The 18,964-nt window shown below is 43.5% G+C and overlaps 1 protein-coding gene across 2 annotated transcripts in view; it reads left to right on the top strand.

The window, feature by feature from the left end:
* Window positions 1-18,964, top strand: part of DYM (dymeclin) — a 516,199-nt gene that overhangs the window by 30,651 nt on the left and 466,584 nt on the right. For both annotated transcript variants that reach the window (XM_075586074.1, XM_075586063.1), the window contains exons 3-5: window positions 12,404-12,456; window positions 16,381-16,474; window positions 17,030-17,163. In XM_075586074.1, the coding sequence (XP_075442189.1) occupies window positions 12,404-12,456; window positions 16,381-16,474; window positions 17,030-17,163 (281 nt within the window). The remainder of the gene's footprint in view (window positions 1-12,403; window positions 12,457-16,380; window positions 16,475-17,029; window positions 17,164-18,964) is intronic.

Raw genomic sequence — 18,964 nt, 5'->3', positions numbered from 1 at the left:
GCTACCTTGCTGCCAACAAAGAGAAGGTCCAACTGGATCTGTCCTATTTTACTACCGATCAGGTTGGGACTCGGGATACTTTTGTTGCTCCGGTCGCGGAGATGGCTGCTGTTAAGCCGATCCATGATAAGTCTGTGCCATCCCATACTGCCATAACTGCCGTCCACATTATCTGCCCCGAGATTGCTGTTGCAGCCTGGATAGATACAATGTTACTCTATCCAGGTGCAGGTCTCCCGGCAGATGGAGTGTCATACCTGTGAGGGTACTGACTGGGTTACATGCCAGTGGTGTGATGCTTGTCAGTACTTGAACCTGCCTTGTTATGGGGCAGGGTTACAAACCCCTCCCCAGATATAAAAGTTGGCACTCCCTCTGAGTGGGAGCTACTCCACCTCAACCCATCAGGGGGTGAGGGGGCTAAGAATGGGCTCTTGGGGCCTCAAGCCCATTGGGTTCAGTCCAGTGGACGAGGATGGAGTGGCTGGACTATCTCATTAAACACAGTTGTACCGTCAACTGCCTACTGTGTGTTCCTGGTAAAGGAGGGTTTATGGGGAGGACTCTTGTCCCTGACAGAATCCCTGCAAGCTGGAGGCGCTGCAGTGAAAGAGCTAACTGCTAAGATCATGTCCTGTTGAATCTCCTATACCATCCACAGAGTGCTCAAACTGCTGTAAACCTACAGGTAATGCACCATGACCCAAGGGGGCATTTGGCACTTATCTGGGAAGAACAAATCTCCCTTGGTGGGGGGAGGGTGGGGGAGGGGTGCGGGCATTGGATATGGAGGTTACAGTATCAAACAGGTGCATACAGTTTACCCTGTTACAATCCTTTTTTTACATCAAGCATTAAGAGCATTGTTGCGATTTTAGAATAATTAGCTTTTTGTACCAAATGTATAATTCTTCATGTGTTATTGGGAGCCTGTCCCATTTTGCAATAAATCCTATGTAGTCTAAGTCTTGAGAATACTTTGCTAAAAATATTGGTGGAGATATTGAACACATTTCGTACGGATGGATGGATCACGGGAGATTCTTTGTTATGTGCACTATTAATCAGTAAGAAATTCACTCATGGGATAGGGAAGCATTGTTAGCAGACTTGAAACCCAAATTGGTATATGCAAAGCCCCATTGTTTGTATTATGTTCCATATTGTGTAAGTAAAGACTTGTTTTATTAAAAGATTACCTCTTTTGTCCCAAATATGCTTACTGACGCTTAAACCTGAAGTTACAAAACTTAGTACATCTTAAATTCAATTTAAATGAATGCGTCCTACAGTAAGGGTTGCCAAGACTGAAAACTGTTTCTTCACTTTAGGATTATGACCCATTGTCTGTTTACTACTGCTAAAACTTTAGGCGCATCAGAAATATATCCATATATATACTGTATATATATATATATATATCCAGTTTCACACGAATGATGCTAACGAAGCAGTGGGTAGTGTGAGATCTTTTATTTGCCCCACACACAGTTGATACGTTCCTAACTTTTGAACCTCTTGGGGGAGCACTGCATCAGGTATCCTCCGTTATCTTCATCAGGATTACGATGAACAACCCTAAGAGCTCTGAAAGCCTGTAACACATTAACTAGCTGCTGGTCCAATAAGGTATCGCACTACCTACTCCTCTTTCCTCCTTTAGTATTTTACTAAATGGAAGAAAGGACCAACAAGGCTACCCCACCAATCTTTGACTTCACACAGAGTACTTTAATTTGAACGTTTTAAACCGGTGTTCTCATTGTATTACTGTGCATCGTGTATTGTGCATCGTAAATCATTAGCCGGTTAGTGCCATTAATCCAGTCTTCTTAACCAAATTAGCAGTACATTGTTAATGATGGTGTCTGCTGTCGCTGATGATTACAATCCTTTAATTGTTTAACAGGCGGCCCTCGTCTTGCTTTGAGTTGTTGAGTGCAGGGTTATAGGAAAACACAAGGTGGCGCTCTTGCAAGTCGTATAGTTCATTGGAATAAGTCCTTCAAGTACTTGATCTACAGTACGCCGGAATGCTATTCCTTTCCTGCTCTTTCACATACAACTTAGATTTATGTTCATGAACCTGTCAAATAAAGCAAGTGGAGAAATATCGTCGACTATATAACCTACAACATTGTCTTCCTACTGTAGTTTTAGTTCTAGGAGTGTGACTGCTCTAGATCAATTCAAAAGGTGCTACACAAAAGGTGTATCATTCAAACAAACCACAAAGCTGGGGAAATAAACCCCAAGGCACACTATGATTAATTATTCAGGACCGTCTATAAACATGTAACCTAATTACTGAGTGTGAAAATTAAGATACTTAAAACATAACATTTAATCAAATATTCATAAAATAGTGTAAAATATGACTGGAAATCTTGAGGGGAGGGGGGAATATTTACAAAGGTAGTGGGTATCGGTGACCAGTATAGTTAATTTTACAGTGTATTTAATATATGGACAAATGTCTAACACAGGTTAAAAGTTGACAGGCATTTCCTAAAGAACTGGGCTGGCAAAAGTATAAGCCTGTATGACCCTCTATTGTAAAGTACTTTTTTAGGATGTGTTTATACGCTGCACAAGTGTCTGCAGATAGCCAAAATCGTCCTCTAATACTATGTATGGAGATGCAATGTTTTTAGTACACATATAGGAGGAACCTGGCTGAGATGAAAGCCAAGTCCATTCCTATAATAGTTCACGACTGGTTCTAATACCGATGTCTGATTTTGTCCCAATGTACCCGGTGCATAATTCATACGTTGGATGAAAATCCCAGAATATTGATAAATAAAGCGAATCTTTGTAGGATAAATCTGCAGTCTTCACGAGTGTCTACAAACACTGCCTTGTTCCCTGTATTACTCCCGGCCACCGTGATGTCTGAAGTCACCTGCAATACACCCCAATGCACGTTTCACTCCAATTGGAGCTTTCTCAAGGGAGTGCTGCTGTGATCTTGCTTCAGAATATTTACACCAGCGACTTGTCATGGTAACCTAGAGACGCTTGGTAACTATAATGTCTTCTATTCAAACCATTTACATGTGAAACAGATTTTCTGTGATATTTTATTTATGTTGTTTCTACTTGGGAGAGTTATAGTCGCTGGCATCTACTTTAGTTTATGAATTATAAGCGTAATAGATATTCTCATATACAGTAAGGCAGTGATTTTATCAAAAGATGTTAAAGCTGCAAACCAAGCAATATTCTACATGGTTAAAAAAAAAAGTTCTGTACTATGAGAAAATACATGTAGCATTTTTAAAAAAAAACCCAACTCAATTACATTTATAATATAACAAGCATTTTTCTTTCTAGTGCAGCCATTTACAAAGTCTCACCGCCCTCTTCTGTAACGGGCTCTAGCACACCCCCTTTTTGAGCCCTTCCCTCTCTCTAGCAGTGCACCAATTGTATCTAGTGACTGCCTGGTCACATGATCTTCCCCACACAACTTCACATCTTTGGGCCTCTTCCGCTGCACCATTTAGTGAACCCCCAAGTCGAATCTTCACTGATCGATCACGAGAAAGGATCAATCGGCAACTTAGCAAAATTACTTATCGTGAAATTCTTTTTGATATTGCCTTGATTTTTATCTTTATTCCAAAAACTTTCTGTGAACGTTCTGTGTTTGCAGGCGTTGCATGTTCCAAATCTGAAATGGCCTGCTGTAGGTGATGAGCCATGTTTTATGTTCTGGCTGTGAGAAATGGCTATGAACCAAGATGGCTTTTAGGCATCAAACTTTATATTTGTGATGCTTGGTTGTGATGGTAATACTTGAATACTTTTTCCAAGCTTTGATCATTGAGAAAGAGATTCCAATGTTTTTTTTGTTAAATATTTGTTTTATTTTCTACCACTTACATCTCATAATTTGTAGACGTGTATGTTCTCCTTTTATTTTCAATACATCTTCCCTGTTAATATTCAGTGCACAATGGAATAGATTATTATTTTTTTTTAGATCCGCATGCTATATCCTCCATTTAGGAATCATTGTTTTTAGTTCATCCACCTGCACTTTAAATTCTGTACGTGTAGAACAGTTTCTCTGAACGCCTAGATACCATTTATGAGGCGTTTCAGGTGTAAACTTGTAGCAGGCAGCAAACTAGTTGTAGCAGTTTTTTTTTTAATGGAAAAAAGTGGATGTTGCCCAGTTTAGCCTCAATTGTCAGATCTAGAAAGGTCCTCTTTGATTCATTCATTTCCGAAGTCACTTCTAGATTGAAATCGTTGGTTTTTAACACATGTGATTGAAATCGTTGGTTTTTAACACATGTACAGTACATAAAAATACCACTGGTGGTGCATTTGCATGTCTCGGACAGGTCTGCAACCCTGTCTTTCCCCATTATTGTTTAGCAAACAGTGCTTCCCACTGCAGCAAGGGATTCTGGGTAATGACAATACATGTACAGATTCTTCAAACTGTTTTTGTGTTCCACTCCAAAGAATTAGAATATCAATATGGCAAATCCACATATCAATGCAATTGGAATATTTTTTTTGATTTTCCGTAAACACGGTTTACTGTAGTTTGTTGCATCTTCTAATAGCTTTAAATCTACACAAACCGCATCACTAATGGATGTTTTCACAGAGATATGGGCATATGATGAAGTAGCGTAGTGGTTACAACATTAAGGTGGATGAATCTGCTTTGAATCCCAGTGACTTTAGTCATATCACTTTATCGTCCGGTTTCTTGGGCACCACATATTACATTGTACCCTGTACTGGGCAAGGACTTGCACTAAAAGAAAAAAAAAAAGCTGTGTGTGCTGAGCACGCGCATAGTAAGTGAAACTTCTTTGACTTTTATCACAGAAATTGTATTTGTGTTGGTGATGTTTTAATTAAAAATCAAAATACAATTTCATTTACAAAACGCAAATAAATTTGACTTAGAATGCGCGTGCTCGGCACACATCCCATGTATTAGCTATTTGCACTAAGTGTGAATTCCTTGTGTGTATGTGTGTCAGTGTGTGTGTACGTCAGTCAGTCAGTCAGTGTGTGTGTGTGTCTGTATGTCAGTCAGTCAGTCAGTGTGTGTGTGTGTGTGTGTGTGTGTGTGTGTGTGTGTGTGTCAGTCAGTGTGTATGTGTAAGTCAGTGTGTGTGTCAGTCAGTGTGTGTGTCAGTCAGTGTGTGTGTCAGTCAGTGTGTGGGGGTGTGTGGGTGGGTCAGAGTGTGCGGGGGTGTGTGGGTGAGTCAGTCAGTGTGCGGGGAGGGGTGGGTGAGTCAGTCAGTGTGCGGGGAGGGGTGGGTCAGTCAGTCAGTGTGCGGGGAGGTGTGGGTGAGTCAGTCAGTGTGCGGGGAGGGGTGGGTCAGTCAGTCAGTGTGCGGGGAGGTGTGGGTGGGTCAGTCAGTCAGTGTGCGGGGAGGTGTGGGTGGGTCAGTCAGTCAGTGTGCGGGGAGGTGTGGGTGGGTGGGTCAGTCAGTCAGTGTGCGGGGAGGTGTGGGTGGGTGGGTCAGTCAGTCAGTGTGCGGGGAGGTGTGGGTGGGTCAGTCAGTCAGTGTGCGGGGAGGTGTGGGTGGGTCAGTCAGTCAGTGTGCGGGGGTCAGTCAGACAGTGTGCGGGGAGGTCAGTCAGTCAGTGGGGGGGTGTGGGTCAGTCAGTGTGGGGGGGGGTGTGGGTGGGTCAGTCAGTGTGTGGGGGGGGTGTGTGGGTGGGTCAGTCAGTGTGTGGGGGTGGGTGGGTCAGTCAGTGTGTGGGGGGAGTTGTGGGGGGGTCAGTCAGTGTGTGGGGGGGTGTGGGTCAGTCAGTGTGTGTGGGGGGGGTCAGTCAGTGTGTGGGGGGGGTGGGTGGTTTCAGTCAGTGTGTGGGGGGGGTGGGTGGTTTCAGTCAGTGTGTGGGGGGGGGTGGGTGGGTCAGTCAGTGTGTGGGGGGGTCAGTCAGTGTGTGGTGGGGGGGGGTCAGTCAGTGTGTGGGGGGGTCAGTCAGTGTGTGGGGGGGGTGGGTGGGTCAGTGTGTGTGTGTGGGGGGGTGGGTGGGTCAGTCAGTGTGTGTGTGGGGGGGGGTGGGTCAGTCAGTGTGTGTGTGGGGGGGGGTGGGTCAGTCAGTGTGTGGGGGGGGTGGGTGGGTGGGGTCAGTCAGTGTGTGTGGGGGGGGTCAGTCAGTGTGTGGGGGTGTGTGTCAGTGTGTGTGTGTGTGTGTCAGTCAGTGTGTATGTGTGTGTGTGTGTGTGAATCAGTGTGTGTATGTGAGTCAGTATGTGTGTATGTGTCAGTGTGTATGTATGTGTGTGTGTGTCCTGCCCCCCTCTCTCCTGACTCTCCCCAGCACACTTGTCCTCCCCCCAGCACACTTGTCCTTTCCCTGCACCCAGACCCTTTCAGCAGTCCGCCCCCCCCCCCCCCCATTCCTACCAGATCGCGGCACAGAGGAGATGGAGGCAGTGTCGGCGGGGGGAGAGGAAGAAGCGTGTCATCGTTAGCTGGAGCCGACTCGGAGGCTTCTGATGGTGCTGTGGGGGACGCAGCGCACTCATCACTCCCTCCTCCCCCCCCCGTTACCGGAGCAGTTCTATGCCTCGGCCGGGGCATGCACCGGGAGGAGAGGCCGCAGGAGATCAGTGCCTGCATAGAGCCCCGGGGAGCAGTGTGGGCTTCAGTGTCCCTGTGAGGAGAGTCATGGCGTCTCGAGCGTCGCCATGACTACCGGGCATGCGCAGCATATCAATGGGCGGGGAACGGGCGGGGAATCAGCGGCGCCGTCACAACTGCGCATGCGCGGCATGGCAGCGGCCGTTAGGAGCGGCGGCTATCGCCGTCGCATATGTCACAATGTGTGGAGGGGGGTGGGACTCGGGGGGGCGATTAGGAGCGGCGCCGGCGGCTATCGCCGCCGCCGCCGCATCTGATTTGTGGAGCGGGTGTGATGTCAGTGTTGGGGTCGGGCTGAGCCAGAACACAGCCCGGCCTCAACTGCCAGCACTGACGTCACATCCGTTTCATTTCTGGCTCCACAATTCTTTTTTGCCCCATCACGAATGAGGCGCCACTAAGGAAGTTTCACTTCAAAAATCAATTTTATGCATGGACCATATACTGTAATTAGCATTTGACAATTAGGTGATCCATCTAGACTCGGTCATTTGCCTTAGCAGTAATAGCATTACATAACCCTGAGTCTGTTCAGTTTTACTAAATATGTTTTTCATTGTGGTAATTGAATCCGTGCCCTTTCAAGTAATAGTGCTATTAACTGTGGGTCACTTTTAAGATGGCTGCCCCATGGCAATTTGTTGCTCTGTTATAAACACCACTGACCACACACTGGATTGTTTCATGTGCATTGACCGTAAGCATGAGCATTATGTATGTGAGCAGCCTGGTAGCTTACCTTTAACTGTTCTATGTATAGATGTGTCAGATCAAGGGAAATAAGATTGATTAGCCTTTTAAAAAATCTCAGGGATAGAAACAGATGAACATCGCATACCTGCAGGTTAAAAAATAAAGTGAACATGCTATTTATTGTTCGTAGTATTTCTTATTGTTATAATTTGCTATATGTTGAATGTAGAACATGAGCAGCCATTAGTTTGCTGGGGTGTCTGGGGATAAACCAAAGAATTCTTGAACTGTGGCCTACAATTGATCAACTAAATGGGTTTTTCTCAAATGTTCCAGTGTTTGCTTTCTCACCAGTATGTTTAAGAACAGCGCAAAGTCTTTTTAGAGCTACTCTGTGGTTAAATGCAAGGATTCCCATAATCACATTTAATATTCGTTTCCCATCTTTACATTCACTCACTCTTTCCTTCCTTCCTTCATTAATGAAGCCGCTTTTCCTGCCGGCTTTGTGGTCAAAGCTAAACCAATATCTGGTGCCGGTGCTTTTGGTCAGGTGCCACCTCATGAATCTTGCCTGCTGACGTTTGGGACGTTCCCTGTACTAGTGGTTAATGCAGTCTTCATAACAGACTAATTGTTCAAGCGAGTTCACTTAAGCCTTGAAGTGCATTTTTGCTTGTATGGCAATTTCTCTAGCATTTCCTGTACAGTGTTTTGGCTCCTCGGCTTCTCTCTGCGTCTCTGTAATAGATCGCGTGTCCTTCCTGTAACACTTGGAGTCGCACATTAATTGGGTTATTAGTACCAAGCCGAGTAGGGAGTATCGTAATGTCCCCCAGTGTGAAGTTGGGGAAGGCCTCTGAAAGGCTCTTTTCTCTGGCTTGGGAAAGGAGGATTTAGAAAACAGAAGGGGCACATTTTAGGTCAGGGGTGGCAAACTCCAGTCCTCAAGGGTCACCAACAGGTCAGGATTTCAGGATATATCCCTGCTTCAGCACAGGTGGTTCAGTCAAAAACTGAAGGGTGGCACTTGAGGATTGGAGTTTTCCACTCGTGTCCTAATTTTTTTTTTTTTTGCTTGTGGCCCAAGCAAGTTTGTTTTTGTTACCTACTAAGCAAGATAAATATACAAATTCAAATCTGGACATGTTCCCGAAATGCTTCAGTTGCAAACTATTGAACCCAGAGAAGACCATTTTGTTCGATGAAAATAATCTGCAGCAAACAGAGTAGAATGTGTGTTATATCTGTAATAACAAGTGTCTTTTATTAAGATGCAGATATCCAATCTTGGAACAGTTGACAGTTTTTTGCACTTCACATTGTGTTGGTTATGCAGACATTTTACATGTTATACAGAGGCAAATGTTCCACGTGACTCATCGTTTTTTTTTTGTGTACAAGTTCAGTTTCCCATTTGCTTAGTTGCTCAACCATTTTGCATGGAGGCCTATTTTGGAAAAAATCTGGGGATTTTTAAAGATGGCCACCATTTTGTTATTTTCTTAAAATTGCTTAGAGCAGCAATCCCCATTGCTCTTTCAACCATTTGGCAGCGATTATAGTGACCGTGCGTGCGATTTTGCGCGCACCGTGAACAAAGTGCAGCAGCTGATATGGGCCGGCCATAGTGTGCGCGGGCGTGATGCAGAGCGACAGTGCGGCAGATTTTTTAAAAGACAAGTATTTACTTCTTTTTTTTGCGCGGCAGCCTCATGTGAGCAGCTCAGCCAATGAGAGCGAACCAGCCTGGTGACGCGTCTGACATGCCTCCCCAATCGCCTCTATCTCGGTGCACCCATCGCTTGGCGACAGGCATGCGCCTACTATAATCTTAGCCTTAGGTCTGTAAGCGCAGCACCACACCTGTCGCACCTTGTATCCCCCTAATTCGGGAGATATTCATCTCTGACATATGTTTCAGGAGTTTAAAATGGCCAACGACCAGAGCTGCCTGCGAGCTGGTCAGTAACACTGTTCCCGATTTGTTGCAATACTGTTTCTGATTGGCTCAGAGGCCGGAAGTTGCCGTTGCGGCTTCCTATAGGCTCAATAGACCTGTGAGATTTGGAGGTCATGTTGAATTCCAAAAAGTGGAGGAGAGCAGGGGTAACTAAACTGGTAAGAGGTCCCTGAAGCTAAAAAAATATCAGCTCAACTCCAGAGCAGCTTCTGCTTCTAATGCTGTAAAGAAAATCAATAACAAAATGGAGTAGGCGGAATTGCTGCTTCTAACTTTGTGTTAAAAGCTCCTGCAATACAATACAGTGTTGCTTTAGCCTGGATAGGGCCCTGATCGGGTTTATAAATGCACCGTGACTATATTGTTAAACTGAATGCTTTCTCAGCGGCAATATTTCTTGCTGTGCCATACTGACACATAATTTAGGCCATCGATCTCGAGCTTGTAGCCTTCTTCACTTATAACGTTTGACATTTTTTTGCAAGTGATTTATATTGCATTTCCGCAAAATTCACAGTAGAGAAATACTTGTCTTATGGGTTCCAAAAGTGTGACAACTTGTAGCTTCAGATCTTTCTCTCTTGTGTTATATTTGCAGACATTTGCTTTCAATTATAGATGTTCTATTCAGCCAGAACCAAAGACCACCTTGGAGATACAGTTTGAGATTTCCAAGAAACATACCAGAGCGTAAGTTTAGACTATCGGAAATGAAGAAACTGAACTAAAAGAAATACACGGCGCAGCCCAAGAAGGGATTATGAACTTTGAGGGCTGAGATTGCCCAAGAACCAATCCGATGAGAAAAGGATAGAAAACCTTCCAGACTGGGTCTGGTGTCCTCAACATATCATGCTAGTCAAGTATTTCCTCCCGCGCATCAGGCTCTCCCAATCCCACCCTGCCTTCAAGGTGGCTACAAAAACCTCACTCCAATAAAGCTTTAGTATCCTACCCCTGACCTCTCCACACACACACACACACCCACTACTATCTCTTCCTTCCTCCGGAATCCATCTTCTGAGTCTGACAGGCAAAGAGATGCTTTCCAGCTGCTTGGCTGGGATAGCATCTTAATCTCCATATTCATTGTTTTACCGTCCACACCACCTGTTTCTCCGTTGTCCCCATTTCCAGTGGATTGTAAACTTCTCTGATATGAAACACAGTTGTCTATTGTGTGCGCCTGTTGAACACAATCATTTCTATGAATGTCTTCTTTTTATCAGGAATTGAAACTTCCTCTTGTTAATTTTCTATTTGTAATGTTTATTGTGTCAGAGTAGTGGCCCAGTGTTGATGGTATAAATATGGTAAAGTGTGGTTTTATAATCAGTTGCAGCTCTGTGTACCCACTGTTATTATTTTATTCCTGATAGTACAACTAGATTCTCATAAGACCTTTGGTCAATTAGCCTTGCGATCTATGCACTGCGTCACGCACCCTGTACAGACGTTGCATTAGATGTGGTGGCTCCATTCTTAATGTACTGCACCTAAGTAGAGGTGCGAAGTAAAATGCCTGAGGTTTCAGATGAACAAAGACTAAAGTGAACCCTTAGGAAATGATTGTACCATGTGCTAAATCAGGGGAGACCAACTCCAGTCCTAAAGAGCCACCAACAGGTCAGGTTTTCAGTATATCCTTGCTTCAGCAAGGTGGTTCAGTCAATGATTGAGCCACCTGTGCTGACACAGGGATACTGTATCTTAAAAACCTGATCTGTTAGTTGCCTTTGAGCACTGGAGTTGGCCATTCTTGTGCTAAATGATTCCTATAATGGGACTGTTCAGTTCTGGAAGGCTATATTATCATATCAGGTATTCAAGTTTTCTCGAACACCTTTAATTTTCACCAATTGAACTTGATTAGGTATGTGTTGCTCTAACATCTGGTCTGTTGGTGAGGGGAGACTGAACTTGGACAACCCTGACATAAACTAACACGCACAGTTTCCATGCAAAAGAGGTCTTTTTAATATTTGAACACAACAAACCAGTCAAATACTACAATACACAAGGGTTATGGGGCGTGTGTGGATTACAGAGACAAATTATTGGTATTGTAGTCGTGTTAAGGTAACGGGATTTTAAAGTAATACTTGATTTAGACCAGTGTTTTTTCAATAGGGGTTCCTATGAACCCTTGTGTTCCCCCGGGCATCCCTAAAGGGTTCCCGGCAATTTTCAGGTCATTTGAAACATTGTATGAAATGCAGAAGAATTTACACTGCATCTGATCTCAGACGCTATTAGAGAGGGCTGGGGTTCCTTACATTGCATCTGATCTCAGACGCACTATTAGAGAGGGTTGGGGTTCCTTACAATGCATCTGATCTCAGACACACTATTAGAGGGGGCTGGGGTTCCTTACAATGCATCTGATCTCAGACGCACTATTAGAGAGGGTTGGGGTTCCTTACACTGCATCTGATCTCAGACGCGCTATTAGAGAGGGTTGGGGTTCCTTACATTGCATCTGATCTCAGACGCTATTAGAGAGGGTTGGGGTTCCTTACAATGCATCTGATCTCCTTCCCTCTTCCCCCTGTTTTTTACAGGATGGGAACCAGGAGCTCCCCTGGAGCCAAACACTGGTATTTTCAGCTCCAGAGACCCCAGGGTTCCTGAGATGCTTACCGGCGCATTTACTGGGTTTCAATCTCCCTGCCTAGGAAACTTGAAGGCGGTCAAATATTTGCACAATCGGAAGCCACAACTTCATTGCTTGTGGCTTCCTATTGGACAGCCATTTTAGATCATCTTTAACAACCAGGAAGTAATACCGATAACTTCAACAGTAAGAATCTCAGAACGGCGCCGTCAGCTCTGCAAGACCCCCTCTAAAAAATAAATACATAATGGGGGATATTGCGGACTGCTCCTTTTTCTTAACCTAGTTTTGTTGCATTTTTAAAAGCCGTTTTTGATATTGAAATGCCATGTAGCAGCTTCAAATGTTAACATCAATCTTATACGATAAGGGTATCCATCAAACTTGAAGCCTTCTCAAAAGCCAATACATTTGTTTCAATGGCTTAGTTTTATTTTTGATCCGTGTGTAATAATAATGTTACCGATATATTGTCACCAGTTTATTTCTGTATTTCAGTGCTGATTCAAAGCTCCTGGAAGAGGCAACCATTTCGATCTGCAAGTCATTAAGTAAGGACTCCGTTTCACTCTGTTTCTAATAGCTGGAATTGCAGTGGAATGAAATGCTGTGTCTTTGTGGAAGAACAACAAACGGAAATATACAGTTATTTGGCAATGTAGAAAGTACTGTACCTCTCAAACATGTTAACGTTGCACATTTCCTTTTCCTTGTATCACCCTAGCCACATAATCCGCAGTATGACAAACTCCTCCGGGAACATGCATGTAACATGCTATTGTATAACTCCCCTCAATTGTGTCGTTTTTAATTGTTGCTTTACAGCTGAGCGCTTATCAGCAGAATTATTTTCTAACGTGGATATTAGTCCTTTACTGGGCTGTAACCCAAGCAGTATATGTTTTATTGTGGGATATGTCTTATTTTGCTGTGTATACCTAGGCTTATTAATAGGGATTTAGAGAAGCTATGTTAAGTAAATGTACAAATATAGCCGTTTTACAACTTAATTGAGGGGGATTGTATTCAGAATGAAGTACATATTTCTGGGAAGTTTTTTGTCAAGTATGCATTCTTATCAATAATTTAATTGACTATTGGTGTATCTTCTAACATATATTCATATATTTTCTTTTATGATTTTTTTTTTAAATTAATTTTATTACAGGATTGAAGCAGGGGGTCTTCGGAGCTGAACTGTTAATTTCAACTGCAGGGACCCCCTGCTTCCAGAGATACTTACCTCTGTAGGGGTGTCGGTATCTCTGCAGTAAGAGGAACTAGGTGCCTAATATGATAGCGGCGTTTAAATGTCCCGTGGGCCAATAAGAAGCTGTGATGTCATCTGGTGTGTTCTCCTATTGGCCCAGGTCACCAGGACCTTTTAAATTGAGAAGAGATGCCGGCGGCACCTGCGAAGTTCATTATCTCTGGAAGTAGGCGGTCCCCAGAGCTGCAATTAGCCCGGCTCCGCTCCGGAGACCCCCTGCTTCAAACCTGTAACTTAAAATTGCTTTACCAGGTGTCTAGTTCTTGACAGATAATTTCCGGAGGTTTCTTTAACCAACACGGTGCTGAAAACCTGGACCTGGAGTACATTTCTGGTTGTTTCAGCACAGAAGTTATTCAGAGCAAATACTGGGACTGAACATTTAGGGCAACCAACAGGTCAGGCTTTCAGAAAATTCTTGCTTTAGTCCAGGTGTCTCAGTCTTTGACTGAGCCACTGTTTGAGCCACCTATGCTGAAGCAGGGAAATCCTGAAAACCGGACCTGTTGGTGGCCCTTGAGGACTGGAGTTGGCTACCCATGCATTATACCATACGAAAAACAGTAACACTTCCTCTGGAGTCTTCTTCAGTATCGGGCTAATTACTTACATAGGAAGAAAGCTGAAAAGTGCAGAGCGACTGCTGATAGATAATGGCACAGGAACCCAGTATTGAAAAAATATAAAATATTTAATTGGATCATGTAGCAAGGAGTGAAAAACATCAGATGGAAAAAAAAAATCGAAATTCCTACACGCGTTTCATTGCTTTTGGGCTCTTTCTCAAGATCTTGCATAGCCTCTGTATCCAGCTATACCTAAGGGGATATCGCTAGCTAGGTCTGTCTTGTTTCCATATAAAATGAACATAGGTCTTGTCTTTGTGGAAAAAAGCAACCTCCTCTGGCGCTGAGGAAAGGATATGGAGTGGAGAAAGGACGCACTTCTTCTTTTCACCAATGACCTCAGGAGAAAAGAGAAAGACAAAACATGCAGAAAGCCTGCAATAGTGCATTACCCAGGGATATAGATGAAAAAGAGCAATGTATTACAATATAAAAATAACCATTAAAAATGCAATGTTATACATAAAATATATGAGTGCCTCAGCACTAGACCAATAGATCTTCTAACTTGCTCCGCCTTGATAAAAATTTGAATCCTACTCACCAGAAGTGAATAGGACATGTGCACTGGTTTAAAGGTCTTTTCCGCCGGATCAGCCGTTCGCCTTGGGGTGCAGTACGTCCGCTTCTGAGGGAGGATCAGCTTCTGAGCTCCGTGAAGAATTGCTGCCGGAGAACACTCGATCAACGCTCGATCAACACGTGTGACGTCAGCGGAGGAGTTGATCGAGTGTTCTCCGGCAGCAATTCTTCACGGAGCACAGAAGCTGATCCTCCCTCAGAAGCGGACGTACTGCACCCCACGGCGAACGGCTGATCCGGCGGAAAAGACCTTTAAACCAGTGCACATGTCCTATTCACTTCTGGTGAGTAGGATTCCAATTTTTATCAAGGCGGAGCAAGTTGGAAGATCTTTTGGTCTAGTGCTGAGGCACTCATATATTTTATGTATAACATTGCATTTTTAATGGTTATTTTTATATTGTAATAAATTGCTCTTTTTCATCTATATCCCTGGGTAATGCACTATTGCAGGCTTTCTGCATGGTTTGTCTTTCTCTTTTCTCCTGAGGTCATTGGTGAAAAGAAGAAGTGCGTCCTTTCTCCACTCCATATCCTTTCCTCAGCGCCAGAGGAGGTTGCTTTTTTCCCACAAAGACAAGTCTGGGTGAAAGATTCCAGAACAATCTCTTTAGGCAGCTCCAGGACTACCAATTGGACACTGTATCTAAGGTTGTTTTTATATTATTTGTTTGCATAAGCGCTGGTTTTGCACCTATTTTTTTCAATAGGTGTTGTATTTACTGACCAATAATTGGGGACTGCGGTTCTGATTAGGGAAAGTGCTAAGTATGTACATGCTAAATTTCACATGAGCTACTTACAACTGTCTCCAAGCTATTGGGTGATTTACAGATGTAGCAAGACTTACTGACCTCAGTGTCGCAGACTGAGTCTGCTGCGATGGAGCTGAAAGGGGGGCGTTGTCCATGCTTTTGAATGGGTGCCCAGGGCAGCATTAGTCCTTCGGTGCGGTGACCTCAGGTGACGAAGATGCCAAGTTTTGCTACATCTGTAAATGGCCCATTGTGTGAAATAGGTCTCTGCTCATGTCAGGCTGGTGTTCTCAAGAGGTGCGAAACTATCACTCGAGGTTGCGAGCTATGTAAAACGTGCCTTTTTTGAGCTGTGAAAAACTCTGCGGTTAAGTCGGTTTGTAGACGAGTAATCGAGCATTGGGTCCATGTGCATTGCAATTTCATGTAATCCACTTACAGTAATTGTGAAATCCTCTAAAATCGGCAGACTCGCTCGCCGAATGCTCAGACTATAAATAGGACACACACCATATTTCGCTCTCTGCTGAAAGCTTATTCATTTGGCGACATAATTATCCCTTTGACGCTTAATGAGACGTTTTGCAGGGAATCGATTTTGAGGGGGAAGGCAAATGCATTTTGCCCAGTTTGCACACCCCGAGATATAAATCGATGGAAAAGACATCTTATGTGCGTTAATGGGACATAAATCATCTAATTTTGTTTTCAATGGTGCTTATTAATCCTTTAATTGTAAGAACATATATGACCATTGTTTAGTTTTGAGGGGGAAAAAGTGCTATCGGTGTAGTTTGTAAACTGGTCCAAATGTTTGATAAATTGAATAAATCTCTGCTGAGTATTCCCTTTGGCAGGAGGAAGAATTAATTAGTCTTATTAGATCTGTTATCTCAGCAGGCATTGTTTTTTCCCCTTGTGATTGATAAAGCTTTTAAATATTCACTTTTGTGTTTGATTTATGATCAGCTTATGACTTGTCTAGCGGAAGTGAATTAAAAGGACACAACATGCAATTTTAATGTCTTTTTTTGGGGGGGAGTTAATTGCTAACTCCATTTAACAAAGATCCATGTATTACATTCATGAATGATCTGGTAACATCTTGATGGATGTCATATTTGCAGTTTTTTGGTACCTCATTACCAGGGTTGATCGAAAAACCTGTTATAAACCACAATAAAACGATGTCTTAATATATACTCGGTCAATATTCAATTTTTTTCTCTCCCTATTCTACAGTTGAGAACAATCCAAGAACAGGAAATCTGGGATCTCTTACCAGGGTCTTCCTATGTAGAACTAAAGAACTTAAAATATCCGCAGAATGTCAAAAGTAAGTTGATCCTAAATGTTTATTTGAGAGAGTATTTCGTTGTAAATTTTTTTTTTAAGTGTCATTAGATATATTTGTATTCTAAACATTTTTGTCATTTTTAAATGAAAAGAATTCGAAGGGGTTCCAACATTGCTTTATTTTTCCTAGCAATGTTTTATTTTATTTACATTTTGATTGAAAAATCTGTAGTTGTATGTTAACACGGCAACTTCTGCTGTTCATTCTCAAGGTCTTCACTCCACCGGGCAGCACAGAGATATTTTCAAAGCAGCCTCCAAAGGATCTTATCACATAAAAAATGTCTAAATCTTCTCAGATACGGTTTGTTTGAGGTCTTCTAATGGCATTCAGTAAGAGGGGATTAGCAGACCTGTCTAGGATAAAAAACGGACATCCGACTGTACAGTATTGGGATAATCTCTAACCAATAAAAAATAAGCATGCGGGGGGAGCTGTCATGTATTAATGTGCAAGGGATGCGTAGCTGCAGCCTGTGCTTCATCGTATCATGGCGGCTGTTGACTCTTGTACTTTGCTCTGTTTCCCTTTCAGCCAGCTCTTCATTTGGCAAGCTCACAACGCGCTGTTTATAATATGCTGCCTGCTGAAAGTGTTCACCTGCCACATGTCAGAGGAGGAGCTGCAGCTTCATTTCTCCTATAAAGAGCGAGACCCCGGATCATATGGTGAGCAGTAAAACGCGTTGGGGACTAACCTGTAACCTGAACATGGTCTTGAGAAGTGCTTTTAAAGAAGCTGTTCTGTAACGCTGACCTCGTCACTGCAGCTATGTAATTGCCGCAGATTTAATTGTCATTTGAGCCCATAACGAATGATTTAAAAAAAAAAATTTTATTAAGGCTTTTAAACTTCAATTAACAAAGGTATTTCAACTTATTGTAAAAAAAAAAAAAGGGGCGTTGAATGCCCAAGTGCTTTCACTTTATTTGAACACCAGTATATTTTAAGTCAAGTTGAACTGCACTTTTGATTGAGAGATTAGGTCAAAATAAAAAATGAAATTGTTTTGACGCCTTATCCATGCAAGGAACTTGTTAGTATCCAGTCGTAAGAGGAAATAATCCAATACATTGACCACGTGTGAGCACATTCACATGTCTGATAGGTCTGCAACTCCTATTATCTCTTGGCATACAGTGCTACAACTGCAGCCAGGGATTCTGGGTAATGACCTGCAAATGAGCACAAATCAAACCGATACCGAGCTGGGATGTTTCCTTTTAGAAAGTTAAAACCATATGCAGGGCATGCACACTGTGTGGAGTCCCATAGACACAATGGTAAGCACATTGTTTTGAATTAAAGCAAGAGATATTTTGTCCCTTTAATAACATGTATAACTCCCAAACAGGTCTGGTTTGTAAAAGGCTGAAGCTCCCTTATTCCTGCACATACCAGGCAAGAAAGCCAGTTCTTTCAGTAACCGCAGCTGATGCTATTGAACTGGTTGGAGCTGTAGTGTTCTTGTCATTTTGTATCATGAGTATCTTTAACATTTTGGTTTAGATGACCGCCACAGTAGTTCTTTTCTGTTACTTAATAATAATAAATGCCACCAGTGTTGACTGCTATTGATCAGCTCAGTGCTATTTTATTGTCCTGTCAGTGCTGTTCCAGGAGCAGCCACTAGGTGTCACTAGGAGAACATTGCTAAAAAGTTTTAGGTCAAAATGAGTTCTGTTCCACAGTGCAGCTAAAAAAGTAACTGTGTACTTGTTTAACACCTTCAGAGCCGTTCAATGATGTGACCCTGCTGGCAGTGAGGGAATATGCAACTTCCTCCTTCCACCAAAAAATTATCTTCTTCCCCTGCGATATTTGAACCAAGCGGGTACCCCAGATTCCAGCAATATTGCCTGGTCTTACTATTATACGGCATTATATTTTTATTGATATAGCGCAACCCAGTGTAACCCTTTACTGAGACCTAAGGCTGGGGCCATGGCGCCTTCGCCCGCGCGGTGGCTGTGAGGTAAGCGGGTGCTTTCCCTGGCCGTGGGGGGCGTGCCCAGGGGGCGTCACGGAGCTGGTTCGCTCTCATTGGGCGAACCGCTCACGTGACCGGTCTGTCGCGCCAATAAATCGGTTTGAACTAATTTCTTGCGCAACACGCACCCGCTTCCGCACACCGCATGGACGAGAACACTGCCTTAAGTCAGTCTGTTCACTCAGCCTGCAGATGCCTCTGAACCGTCTGCGGTACCACGGCCCCAGCCTAATGCGGGAAACATTAATACCAGACCAGTAAGTGTATAATACATGTTTACATTGGAAAAAGGAGTCCCTGCCCGAAGAACTTAGTCTGACTCGGGAGGCCTAGAAAGACAAAAAGAGCTCGTGAAAGTTTGCATTTTATAGGGCAAGATACACCAGAGTAAGTAAGGCTGCGGCACCAGTGCCTCCCCTGCACGCACGCCCGCGAGTCTGGCGGCGCGTGCAGCTGAATTCCCCGGTCTGCAGGGGAAA

This window comes from Ascaphus truei, chromosome 1, assembly GCF_040206685.1.
Source record: "Ascaphus truei isolate aAscTru1 chromosome 1, aAscTru1.hap1, whole genome shotgun sequence".
Taxonomy (NCBI): Eukaryota; Metazoa; Chordata; class Amphibia; order Anura; family Ascaphidae; genus Ascaphus; species Ascaphus truei.
The sequence above is the reverse complement of the archived record's forward strand: the minus strand, read 5'-3'. Positions and strand labels throughout refer to the sequence as shown.